The 12,817-nt window shown below is 46.4% G+C and overlaps 1 protein-coding gene across 2 annotated transcripts in view; it reads right to left on the reverse strand.

Moving 5' to 3' along the window:
* Positions 1 to 12,817, reverse strand: part of ADARB1 (adenosine deaminase RNA specific B1) — a 37,765-nt gene that overhangs the window by 6,554 nt on the left and 18,394 nt on the right. For both annotated transcript variants that reach the window (XM_007452486.1, XM_007452487.1), the window contains one exon: positions 11,299 to 11,480. In XM_007452486.1, the coding sequence (XP_007452548.1) occupies positions 11,299 to 11,480 (182 nt within the window). The remainder of the gene's footprint in view (positions 1 to 11,298; positions 11,481 to 12,817) is intronic.

The raw sequence follows: 12,817 nt of genomic DNA on the forward strand, positions 1-12,817 counted from the left end.
AGCAGGAAAAAGGAAAACCGGCCACACACCTGGGCTTTATCTGTTGAAACCTGTGAATTTTAGGGGAAAGCGATAAATTTAATGCTCCAAGGGTAAAACAAAAGGAGGTCCCGGGAAGGGAAGAAAATCGAGGTGGCTTAGTGACACAGGAGACAGGAGGATGGCTGGGGTTCTCAGGGCAGGGCCAGGCTCGCGATGTCTGCGGTCCTCAGACAAGCGGGTGAAGGCGCGTCCCGACGCAGAGCACCGCCCGCGCAGGCATTTTCCCAAAAATCAAACAGGAAGCAATCAACAAACAACTCTACTCTGTCCACTAAATTAAGGACGCATTTCAGCAAAATGAAAAATAAACCTGAGTGTGGAATTAAAGAGAGGGGAGCCCACGGGTACAGGAAACAGTGATTAGAGGAGGACGGGTGGCGCTTCTCTTTCTGTCCAAACAACTGTTGATGGTAGGTCTGGAAGGCTTATTAAGAAGGGCTTTTTTGAAAGTTTCTAAAATTCAAGATGACACCAGAATCTAGAAGGATGAGGGTGAGAAGAACGTGGACTGAAAACAACCCTGAGGTTGTAGTTCTTCTCCAGCTGTGACCTCTACAAATACTGATTAATTTTTCATGCTCAATTTTAATCAAATATGTTTAAACCACTTTTAAAAATTTAAGGGTGGGCTTCCCTGGCGGCGCAGTGGTTAAGAATCGCCTGCCAATGCAGGGGACACGGGTTCGAGCCCTGGTCCGGGAAGATCCCACATGCCGCGGAGCAGCTAAGCCCGTGAGCCACAGCTACTGAGCCCGCGCACCTAGAGCCCGTGCTCTGCAACAAGAGAAGCCACCGCAATGAGAAGCACCGCAGCGAAGAGCAGCCCCCCCGCTCGCCGCAACTAGAGAAAGCCCGCGCGCAGCAACAAAGACCCAACACAGCCAGAAATAAAAAAAATAAAATTAAAAAAAAATAAAAATTTAAGGGTTATCACTGGGGAAAACAAAACAAGATTTAAAACTTCCAAACCACAAGCACAAAGAAAGAGAAAAAGACAATTTAATCCACTCTGCAAAAGTAAGGGGAAGAAAATAACAGTGAGAAGGTATAATGGCCAGAAAGTATATGAGACAAAACGAAGAATGAAGAATTCACACCCTGGGTCCAAACCTGGTCCCTCCTGCTTCCTCGGGGGGTCATTCTGTCCTAGAAGGATGCGTACATAGCATGGAGACCCCTATTCTAGACACCGGGGCAAGGAGAAAAACATCCACACCTATTCCTGCCTGGAAAACACATACACATTCATTCTTATTCATATTTATATTCTCTCCCTCATTTAAGTTTCATTGTCTTGACACAAAAGCAGCTCTTTTCACCAATTATCATAAACAGTCACGTGCTTTCCCCTGACAGGCGGTGCAGCTTTCTGTCCTGGTCTGACAGCACCACAACCGGCAACTCTACTCCCATACCATCTCCCCAGAGACCCTCGGAACTCAGACCAGATCCGTCAGGATTCGCTCCCCGACGCTGCCTCGTTACCGTGTTTTTAAAAACATGTATTTGGTTTATTTAAGAAAGATGTTAGCTCTTATTTTTAACTCTAAAATTTTTTTTATAGATTGCTTTTATTTATTTAATTGAAGCATAGTTTATTTACAATATTATGTTAGTTTCAGGTGTACAGCACAGTGATTTAGTATTTTTGCAGATTATACTCCATTATAGGTTACTACAAGATACTGGGTATAATTCCCTGTGCTATACAGTAAATCCTTCTTGTTCATCTATTTAATACATAGCAGTATGCATCTGTTAATCCCATACTCCTAATTTATCTCCCCATCCCTTTCCCCTTTGGTAACCATAAGCTTTTTAGCTATGTCTGTGAGTCTATTTCTGTTTGTGTACAGATTCATTTGTATTATTTTTTAGAGTTCACATATAAGTGATATCATATAATATTTGTCTTTGACTTACTTCACTTAGTGTGATAATCTCTAGGTCCATCCACGTTGCTGCAAATGGCATTATTTCATTCTTTTTTATGGCTAAGATTACATTGTGTGTGTGTGTGTGTGTGTGTGTGTGTGTGTATAGACATATACGTGTATATACAGCACATCTTGTTTATTCATTCATCTGTCAATGGACATTTAGGTTGCTTCCATGTCTTGGCTACTGTAAATAGTGCCGCTGTGAACACTAGGGTGTATATATCTTTTTGAACTGGTGTTTTGGGTTTTTTTAATATATACCCAGGAGTGGAATTGCTGAATCGTATGGTAGTTCAATTTTTTTTAGTTTTTTGAGGAACCTCCATACTGTTCTCCATAGTGGCTGCACCAATTTACATTCCCACCAGCAGTGTAGGAGGGTTCCCTTTTCTCCGCATCCTTGCCAACATTCGGTATGTGTAGACTTTGATAACAGCCATTCTGACAGGTGTGAGGTAATACCTCATTATGGTTTTGATTTGCATTTCTCTAAAAACTAGTGATACTGAGCATTTTTTCCTGTTAGCCATCTGTATGTCTTCTTTGGAAAAATGTCTATTCAGGTCTTCTGGCCATATTTTGATTGGGTTGTTTGTTTTTTTGATATTGATTTGTATGAGCTGTTTATATATTTTGGCTATTAGCCCCTTGTCAGTCATATCATTTGCAAATACTTTCTCCCAGTCCGTAGGTTGTCTTTTCACTTTGTTGATGGTTTCCTTTGCTATGCAAAAGCTTTTAAGTTTAATTAGGTACCATTATGTATTTTTGCATTTATTTCTTTTGCCTTAGGAGGCTGATCCAAGAAAATACCATGTAATTTATATCTAAGAGTGTTCCACCGGGCTTCCCTGGTGGCGTGGTGGTTAAGAATCTGCCTCACAATGCAGGGGACACAGGTTCGAGCCCTGGTCCAGGAAGATCCCACATGCCACAGAGCAACTAAGCCCATGCGCCACAACTACCGAGCCTGTGCTCTAGAGCCCGCGAGCCACAACTACTGAGCCCGTGTGCTGCAACTACTGAAGCCTGCGCACCTAGAGCCCGTGCTCCACAGCAAAAGAAGCCACCACCATGAGAAGCCCGCGCACTTCAATGAAGAGTAGCCCCCGCTTGCCGCAACTAGAGAAAGCCCGCGCACAGCAACGAAGACCCAACACAGCCACGAATAAATAAAATAAATAAATTTATTTAAAAAAAAAAAAAAAAAAGAGTGTTCCACCTATGTTCTCTTCCAGGAGTTTTTTTGGTTTCAGGCCTTACATTTAGGTCCTTAAACCATTTTGAGTTCATTCTCGTGTATGGTGTGAGAGTGTGTTCTAACTTCACTGATTTACATGCAGCTGCCCAGCTTTTCCAACACCACTTGCTGTAGAGACTGTCTTTTCTCCATTGTCTATTCTTGCCTCCTTTGTTGAAGATTAATTAATTGTAGGTGTGTGGCTTAATTTCTGGGCTCTCTATTCTGTTCCACTGATCTATGTATCTGTTTTTGCACCAATACCACACTGTTTTGATTGCTGTAGCTTTGTAATATAGTCTGAAGTCAGGGAGCATGATTCCTCCAGCTTTGTTCTTTTTTCTAATGATTGCTTTGGCAATTCAGGGTCTTTTGTGGTGCCATAAGAATTTTAGGACTATTTGATCTAGTTCTGTGAAAAAATGTCGTGGGTATTTTGATAGAGATTGCATTATATCTGTAGATTTCTTTGGGTAGAATGGCCATTTAAACAATATTAATTTTTCCAATCCAAAAGCATGGGATATCTTTCCATTTCTTTGTATCACCTTCAATTTCCTTCATCAATATTTTATAGTTTTCAGGTCTTTCACCTCCGTGGTTAAGTATATCCCTAGGTACTTTATTCTTTTTGATGTGATTTTTAAATGGTATTATCTTTTTAAATTTTCTCTTTCTGATATTTCATTATTAGTGTACAGAAACACAAATGATTTCGGCATAGTAATCTTGTATCCTGCAACCTTGCTGACTTATTAGTTCTAACAGGATTCGGGTGGAGACTTTAGTGTTCTCTATAAAAATTATCACATCATCTGCAAATACTGACAGTTTTACCTTTTCCCTTCCAATCTGGATACCTTTTATTCCTTTTTCTTGTCTGATTGCTGTGGCTAGGACTTCCAATACTATATTAAATAGAAATGGCAAGAGTGGGCATCATTGTCTTGTTTCTGCATTTAGCAGGAAGGTTTTTAGCTTTTCACCACTGAGTATTATGTTGGCTGTGGGCTTGTCATAAATGGCCTTTATTATGTTGAGGTATATTCCCTCTACACCTACTTTAATGAGAATTTTTGTCATGATGGATGGTGAATTTTGTCAAATGCTTTTTCCTGCATCTACTGAGATGATCATGTGATTTTTATCCTTCATTTTGTTGATGTGGTGTGTGGTGTATCACACTGATTGACTTGTGACCTTTAAACCATCCTTGTGACCCTGGAATAAATCCAACTTGCTCATGGTACACGATCCTTTTTATGTATTGTTGGATTTGGTTTGCTAATATTTCGTTGGGGATACTTGCATCTATATTCATCAAAGATATTGGTCCATAATTTTCTTTTCTTGTGGTGTCTTGTCTGGTTTTGGTATCAGGGTAATTGGTGGCCTCGTAGAATGTATTTGGGAACATTCCGTCCTCTTCAATTTTTAGGAATAGTTTAAGGATAGGTGTATGTTCTTTGTATGTTTGGTAGAATTCCCCTGTGAAGCTGTCCAGTCTTAGACTTTTGTTTTCTGGGAGGTTTTTTTTTTTTTTTTTTTGTGGTACGCGGGCCTCTCACTGTTGTGGCCTCTCCCGTTGCGGAGCACAGGCTCCGGACGCGCAGGCTCAGAGGCCATGGCTCATGGGCCCAGCCGCTCCGCGGCCTGTGGGATCTTCCCGGACCGGGGCACAAACCCGTGTCCCCTTCATCGGCAGGTGGACTCTCATCCACTGCGCCACCAGGGAAGCCCTTTTTTTTTTTTTAATTACAAATTCAATTTCACTTCTAGTGATTGCTCTGCTCAAATTATCTGTTTCTTCTTGACTCCGTCTTGCCAGGCTGTATGTTTCTAGAAATCTGTCCATTTCTCACTAGACTGCCCAATTTGTTGGCATATAACTATTCATAGTACTCTCTTATGATTTTTTTTGTATTTCTGTGGTATCAGTTGGTATTTCTCCTCTTTCATTTCTTAATTTATTTGGATCCTCTCTCTTTTTTTATTCTTGATAAGCCTGGCTAAAGGTTTATCAATTTTGTTTATCTGTACAAATAACCAGCTCTTGGTTTCATTTATTTTTTCAATTTTTTTAAATCTCTTTTTTATTTATTTCTTCTCTGATGTTTATTATTTCCTTTCTTCTGTTGACTTTGGGCTTTGTTTGTTCTTCTTTTTGTAATTTTTTTAGATGGTAGCCTAGGTTGTTGACTTGAAATTTTTCTTGTTACCTGAGGAAGGCCTGTATTGCCATGAACTTCCCTCTCGAATCACTTCTGCTGCATTCCATACGTTTTGGGAAGTTGTGTTTCCATTTTCATCTGTCCTGAAGCATTTTCTGATCTCCTCATTGACCCACTGTTTTTTCAGTAGCATGTTGTTTAGTCTCCACGTGTTTCTTCTTTTCCTGTTTTTCTTTCAACAGTTGATTTCAGAAACAACATTGTGGCCAGAAACAACTCTTGGTATAATTTCTATCCTCTTAAATTTGTTAAGGCTTTTCTTGTGACCTAGTATGTAATCTATCCTGGAGAACATTCTATCTGCACTTGAGAAGAATGTGTATTCTGCTGGTTTTGGAATGTAGTGCCCTATAGATATCAATCAAGTCCAAGACCAAGTCTGGTCTATTGTGTCATTTAAGACCACAGCTGCCTTACTGATTTCGGTCTGATCTGTCCATTGATGTGAGGGGAGTGTTAAAGCCCCCTACTGTTATTGTATTATTGTCAATTTGTCCCTTTATGTCTGTTAGTATTTCCTTTATACATTTAGGTGCTCCTGTATTGGGTGTGTATATGTTAAGGAACAGTATATCCTTTTCTTGTATTGATTCCCTTTATCACTATATAATGCCCTTCTTTGTCTTTGTTATAGCCTTTGTTCTAGTCTATTTTGTCTGATATGAGTATTGCTACCTCCTCTTTCTTGTCGTTTCTGTTTGCAAGGAATATCTTTTTCCATCTCCTCACTTTTGTCTGTGTGTGCCTTTTACCCTGAAGTGAGTCTCCTGTTGGCAGCATATTGAAGGGTCTTGTTTAGTATCCAATCAGCCACCCTATGTCCTTTGATCAGAGCATTCAGTCCATTGACATTTAAACTATAAATATGGATAGGTATGTACTTATTGCCATCTTATTACTTGTTTTCCAGTTGTTTTTGTAGTTTTTCTCTGTTCATTTCTTCTTTTCATTTCCCTTGTGTGGTTTGATGGTTTTCTTCAGTAGTATGCTTGAGTTCCTTTCCTTTTGGTTTTTGTGTACCTACTGTAGATTTTAGATTTGTGGTTACCTGGGGGTTCCTGTATGTTGACCCATGATCATAACTACTTGATTTAAACTGAGTCATTTAAGTTCAAATGCATTCTGAAAGAGCTACATTTTTAACCCTCCTCCCCCACATTTTGTACTTTTCGTATATTTTACATCTTCACGTTTACCCCTTTACTGTTTACTGTAGTCACAGCTGCTTTTACATTTGTCTTTTAATTACATACTGGATTATTTAAGTGATCTTCAATCCTTACTATATATTTGCCTTTCCTATTGGGATCTTCTCTTTCCTACATATTCTTACTTCTTTTCCATTTAGAGAAGACCCTTCAACATTTCTTTTAGGGTAAATTTAGTATTGTCAGATTCTTTTAGTTTTGGCTTGTCTAAGAAATCCTTTATCTCTTCTATTCTAAATGATAACCTTTTTGGTTAGAGTATCCCAGGTTTCAGCACTTTGAATATACCATGCCACTCCCTTCTGGCCTGCAAAGTTTCTGCAGAGAAATCAGCTGACAGACCTATCAGGGTTCCCATGTAACTGACTCCTTGTTTTCCTCTTGCTGCCTTTAGAATTCATTATCTTGAACTTTTGCCATTTTAATTATATATCTTGGTGTGGGTGGGTCTGATTGGGTTCATTTTGTTTGGGACCCTCTGTACTTCCAGTACCTGGATATCTGTTTCCTTCCTTGGGTTTAGGAAGTTTCAGCCATAATTTCGATACCCTTCTCTCTCTCTCTCCTCCTCCTAGAACCCCTAAACTGCGAGTGTTGGCATGTCTGATGTTATCCCAGAGATCTCGTATGCTCCTCGTTTTTTGGTTTTGTTTTGTTTTCATTTGTCTTTCTGTCTACTGTTCTGATTGGGTGATTTCCATTATTCTATCTTCCAGATCACTTATGTGTTCTTCTGTGGCATTTAGTCTATTACTCGTGGCTTCTAGAATGCTTTTTAATCTCAGATATTGAATTATCTACTTTTGATTGGGTCTTTGTTATATTTTCTAGTTCCTTATTAAGAAGATCTATGTTTAGAGCCATCCTCTTCCCTAACTCAGGATTTTTGTTACCAATGTTTTGAATTCTTTGGTGAATTGCTTATTTCTGTTACATTATTTATTTTTTCTGGGGTTTTCTCTTTTTTTCCAATGGAGAGTAGTTCCTCTGCCTTTTCATCTTATTTAACTTTCCCTGTCTCTATGCATTTACCTGAAGCAGTTACCTATGGTGGTCCTCAAGGGATGATCCCATGTCGGGGCATCACTATGCAGACTGTTTGCCCAGTGTCTTTGCTGTGAGGGCTGGATTTGATGTGGACACCAGTCACATCTTTCCTCAGGGTATGCTGGCCACTGTCACATCCCCCTGGCAGGGGATGTGGCTGGAGATGGAGGGGCGAGAGCCTGTGCGGGGCACTTCCTCTCTGCTCAGTGGCCATCGCCACCCTGTCAGGGGTGAGGTCAGCAACCAAGCTGCTGGAGCGGAAGCCCTGAGGGTTGGGCTCGAGTTGGCTCTGTGCCCTTGAAGTGTGTGTTTTTCCGTCTCCTGCACTGAGTACTTTGCCCCAAGGGAGGGGAGTGCTGAAGCCAAAGGGGCTCGCGTGCTTACAGAGGTCTGATGTGCTGCCTGTGTAGATGTCTGCAGCTCTGCTCAGATGCAGCCCATGGTCACATCTTTTCCCGTGTCTAGTGCTGTGCTGTGGAGTGGAGTGGGCAGGGTCGGGTTGTTCACTCAGCTTGGGCTGGGACATGTGTCGAGGCGGTCGTGGGAATTCAGGTGGCCACCTGAGTAAGCACCAACAGTGGCTGACATCACCCCACCCAGACCACACCCCAGGCCTCTGGGTCACCTCTGCATCCTCAGATCAAGTCTTTTCCCAGGTCCTGGCTGCCCTAGGTCCAGTGCCGAGGTGTGGTGTGGGGTGGGCAGGGCCAGGGTGGTCGCTCCCTTCAGGCTGGGGAGCGCAGAACAGAAGCAGACACTAAGGCAGACCTCTCCCCTCCCTGCCTGGGGTCAGCCAGCACCCGCGTTCCTCAACAGCGGGGAGTCCAGCCTTCTCCAGCCCTTCCAACTGTCCCAGCGGCTCTCCGAGGAACAAGAGGCTTGTCTCCTACATGCAGGAGCCCAGGACTAGGATGCCCTGTCTGTGGCTCTCACGACTCACTCCCCAGGGCTGGTGTCAGCCCTGTGATCTCCCTTTTCCTCTGAGTCCCCTCCCGGGGGCACAGGTCACGACCCGCCGCTCTGCTTCCCGTCCCACCCAATGATGTGTGTCTCCTTCTTGCAGCCTTGGTTGTACAGCCATCCTCCTGCCAGTTTCCAGCTAGTGTTCAGTGAGGAGTGCTCCATGTGTGGAGGTATCTTTGTGGAGCTCACGGGGAGGTGAGCTCACACCCTTGCTTCCCCATCTTGGCCTCTTCCTCTGGGTGCTCCTGTTTTGTGACATCGCTGGCAGTTAAAACAGCACTGTGGGGAGTCTCACCCCGTGACCCCGGGCAGCCTGGCTGTGACCACAGCCCCTGGAGCTGGGGCACCGGGCCAGTCCAGCACCTTGGTCTTTCTTCTTGAGTTCTCCCAGTGCACATGGACAGCAAACTGGGCCAGTTGAGAAGCTCAGACTCAGGGGTCTAGTGGAGAAGCCAGAACTGTCCTGAAACGTGCAGGTGCTGGATTTGAAACTAATCTGAAAAGGAGAAACGAGAGAGCTCAGGAGGCCGGGGAAGAGCATCACGTGAGCGTCCGAGGCAAAGGCTCACCACCAGGAAATTCTTTCTGAAAGTAAACGCATGCTGTTTATGCTGAAATTAAAATAAAATTCTCATTTTAACCTCGACAGCATCTTCAAAAACAGCTCCCTGCTAAGTCTTTAAATAAGTCCACCTAGAGTTGCTCTGGTTTCCAGGAAACCTTGTTTAGTTACGTCAGCCTCTCTCTGCACGGCGTTCAGGTCTGTTTTCCTTGCTCCCTTCCGACACTATGGTTCTCTTGCTGCTGCCACGTATCGTTCTCTTTTCAACGTGGGAATGAGCTGCGATAAACCGTGAAGTGAAAAAGGAACAACAAACACGACGCGAACTGTTAAACACACAGATGCGCACCACGTGTGCACAGCCAGAGGACCAGAATGGGACAACCCACACGTGCTGGGTGCTCCCCTGTCCCGGGCACTTACTAACTGCGGGACCCGCTGTGAGGAAGTTTTGAGGGCTTTGCTGTGGGGCCCATCTCAAAGGAGTGTGACCTCCCAAGACCTTAAGACACTGACACCCCCCCACCTCCAGACTTCTGCTGTTCGAATCCTTTTGTCTGTGACAACACCCGCCGTGGTACCTGTGGGTCCCAGGCTTTGGGGTCAGAGATGATACCGGGGAGGAAGAAGGAAGAGCACATTCTTTCCTTATTGATAATTTCACGTTTTTAACAAATACATGTGGTGCAGCGCCAGCTGAAACACTATTCTTCCACGTTTTCACAGATACAGATGCACTTCACATACCTATGATGTGGTAAAACACATTTGACTTTCACAGGTGAGCTATCCTTTCAACACCTTGGAATATTCCTTTAGCAAAATGGTCCTGTCTTTTTAGGTCACAGTGGTGGAGCAACACCGCCTAGTAAGCACCACGCAACAGGGCACACTAGTCAGCAACGATGGCCGACCGCCTCCTGCATGCCGCGTGTTTCAAACACGATGTTTTCGGTGGCTATGAACGTTAAGAGACAAGTGACGGCTGTAATGAAACAAAGCACTGTCTCCTCAAACGTAGAACACAAACTAAGCAGGGAAAATTATTTTCTGGCTCGTGAGAAATTTACACACCAACACACACCAAAGTACACTTACGTCGTATCTACCAGTGGAAGTTCAATGGGTGTGGGTGCTACAATTTCAACCACCAAATTTTATCAGTCTGTTTTTTTTTTTTTAAAAGATAACGGTTAAAGTTAGAGAGCTGTAAAATTTGATCCAAAACAACTTTTGTTTTTCTCCGTTCCTGTGTAATTCATGTGCTCTAAGAGATATGCTTTCAAATAAAGTTCCACGTTGCTTTGCTTAGTTAGAGATGGGCTAGTAGCAAGACCACAGACCACGGCAAAACACACGCACACCAAGAGGCATTCTAGTTCAGGGTTACGGTTTTAGTTCTAGCTAAAAAAGTAGGTAAAGCGATATTTCCAAAAGGATAAAAATACCTTAACTGCGTCCTTTTAAATAAAGGTGACCTGAGCAGTTAGGACCCTTGAATTCAAAAGCTCTTGTTGACTTTACTGTTAGCCACTGATATTCTAAAAGAGAAACAACAAACAACTGGTAGCACAGGGCACGCTGGGTAGGGGCAAGTCCCCACTGAGAGACACCACTGCTCGTCATGGGCACACACACCCCATCGCCTGCTCTGCGAGCAGGCCTGGGGGTGCGGCGCCGGCCGCCTGCAGGGCTCATCACTGTGCTGACGTAACCCGCGGGGCCCGGCCCAGCTTCATCTCGGGCGGCCGCTGCCTGCGGGATCTTCACAACATCTGTGAGCCTCTGCTACTGACACAGGACTTGAACACACCAGTACGGGTGAAAGGAAAGCACACAGGTGCTGAGCCTGGGCTCTAGTTTCCCCATAAATGGCAAGGTTTTCAATCAGCTAGAGAGAGCAATCTCGAGGGACTCACTCAAATGACCCCATCGCCTTCCGTTCTGGCCCGGGCTCCCCCATAGCCTCAGGGCAGCCTCCCTCTGGTGCTTCCCTCCTAAGACTCAGAGGCTGCAAAATCAGGTGCGTGGGACACGGGAAGGAGGCCGCCCCGGAGATACTTGCCGCTGAGCAGAGGCTTGTTGAGGGTGTACAGGGCGGGCAGGTCCTCTATGTTGGAGATGCGCTGGTACATGGCCCTGGAGAGGTGGTCCCCGTGGTACAGGCTGCCCAGGATGATGCTGGAGAAGTAAATCGGCTCCACAAAGACGCTGAGCAGGGACCCCTGGATGCCCACCACGTTCCACCTGAAGGCAGAGGGACAGGCTCCTCAGTGCGGCCCCCCCCCGGCCCGCGCCCTCCGCAGCGGTGTGCTTACGCGGCACCGCTCACCCTGTGCAAGTGTCAGCCAACTGCCAGAGGGCAGCGGTTAAAAATAACCCACTGAGCAGTTTGAAACTTTAAAAGATCTGCTTAAAAATTATCTTCTGCAGAGGCACGATCTTTGCCTTTGTTTCCCACGATGACAGAGGATTATTTAGCTCAGAAAAGGTATCAACGAGCCACGTTTCTGGTGAGAAAAAGCGAAAGGAAAAGCAAATCTTTATCTTATTACTTCTAATAAATACAGAGGTAGCTGCAGAGGGCCCCCGGAGGCCGGGAACTGATCCCTTCCTGCTCCCTGGCAGCGGGGCCGACCGCCCTGACCCTGCGTTTGGCTGGCGTGTGTGAGGGTCCCCCACCCCGTCACACCACCGACCCTCCAGGGCTCCGCTCTCGACACCACCAGACACGCCGCTGCCCGAGTCCCTACACACAGCAGGCGGGCCGCTCTCCGGGGGCCTTGGGAGCCCACGTCCAAGCACCCGCGCTGCCGGGTGCTGAGTCTGGGCAGCTGAGGGGCACAGCCCACGCGCCCCTGGAGCCAGCGGGCCGTCCTACGGGGCAAGCGGCAACAAGGCAAACATGTGAAGCAAGAACTAAACCCTGAGGGAGGCAGAGTCCCCGAGGAATAAGGCGGGCGCGCACTTCAGGGACGGCCCCGGGGGGACGCGGCCAGGCAGGCAGGGAGCAAGCAATGGGGAGGCCGCCGGTCCTGGGGGAGGGGCAGCGAGGGCTCTTCCATCTCAGGCGGGGAGCCCAGCACAGGACCCACCGGGTCCGCACCCCAGACCGCAGGTAGGAGGCCGCAGGGGGGCTGCCCCCGCACAGCACGTGTCAGCAGTACGTGGGGACAGGGCTGGCGCCTGGGGGCCCGCAGACCCTGAGAGGACTGGGGGCGGGAAGGCAAGGCCCAGGCTCCGCCCTCAGAGCCCCGGCCCGGCCCTGCCCGGCTCCACTCTCACCAGCTGCACCGCGGCGCCAGTAAGCAGGGCAGGTGGCCCAAACTCCTGAGCTGCCCAGCCCGTGCTCCGTGGCTCAGGCCAAACTCCTGTCAGCGGCCCGCGGCCAGCAAACCTGCGGGACCGCCTCTCGGAACAGAACAGGGGACGCCGCCATGGCCTCTGCTGGACCCGGGTCAGGTCACCTCCCTGCCCCCCTCACCGCCCCCTCCCACGGGGAGCCCAGCAAACACGCCCCCACCCCCGGGGCCCCTCCCGGACAGTCGTGCGTGACCCTGTGGAAACCCAGGCCAGGCCACTCC

This window comes from Lipotes vexillifer, unplaced genomic scaffold (assembly GCF_000442215.2).
Source record: "Lipotes vexillifer unplaced genomic scaffold, Lipotes_vexillifer_v1.1 scaffold545, whole genome shotgun sequence".
NCBI lineage: Eukaryota > Metazoa > Chordata > Mammalia > Artiodactyla > Lipotidae > Lipotes > Lipotes vexillifer.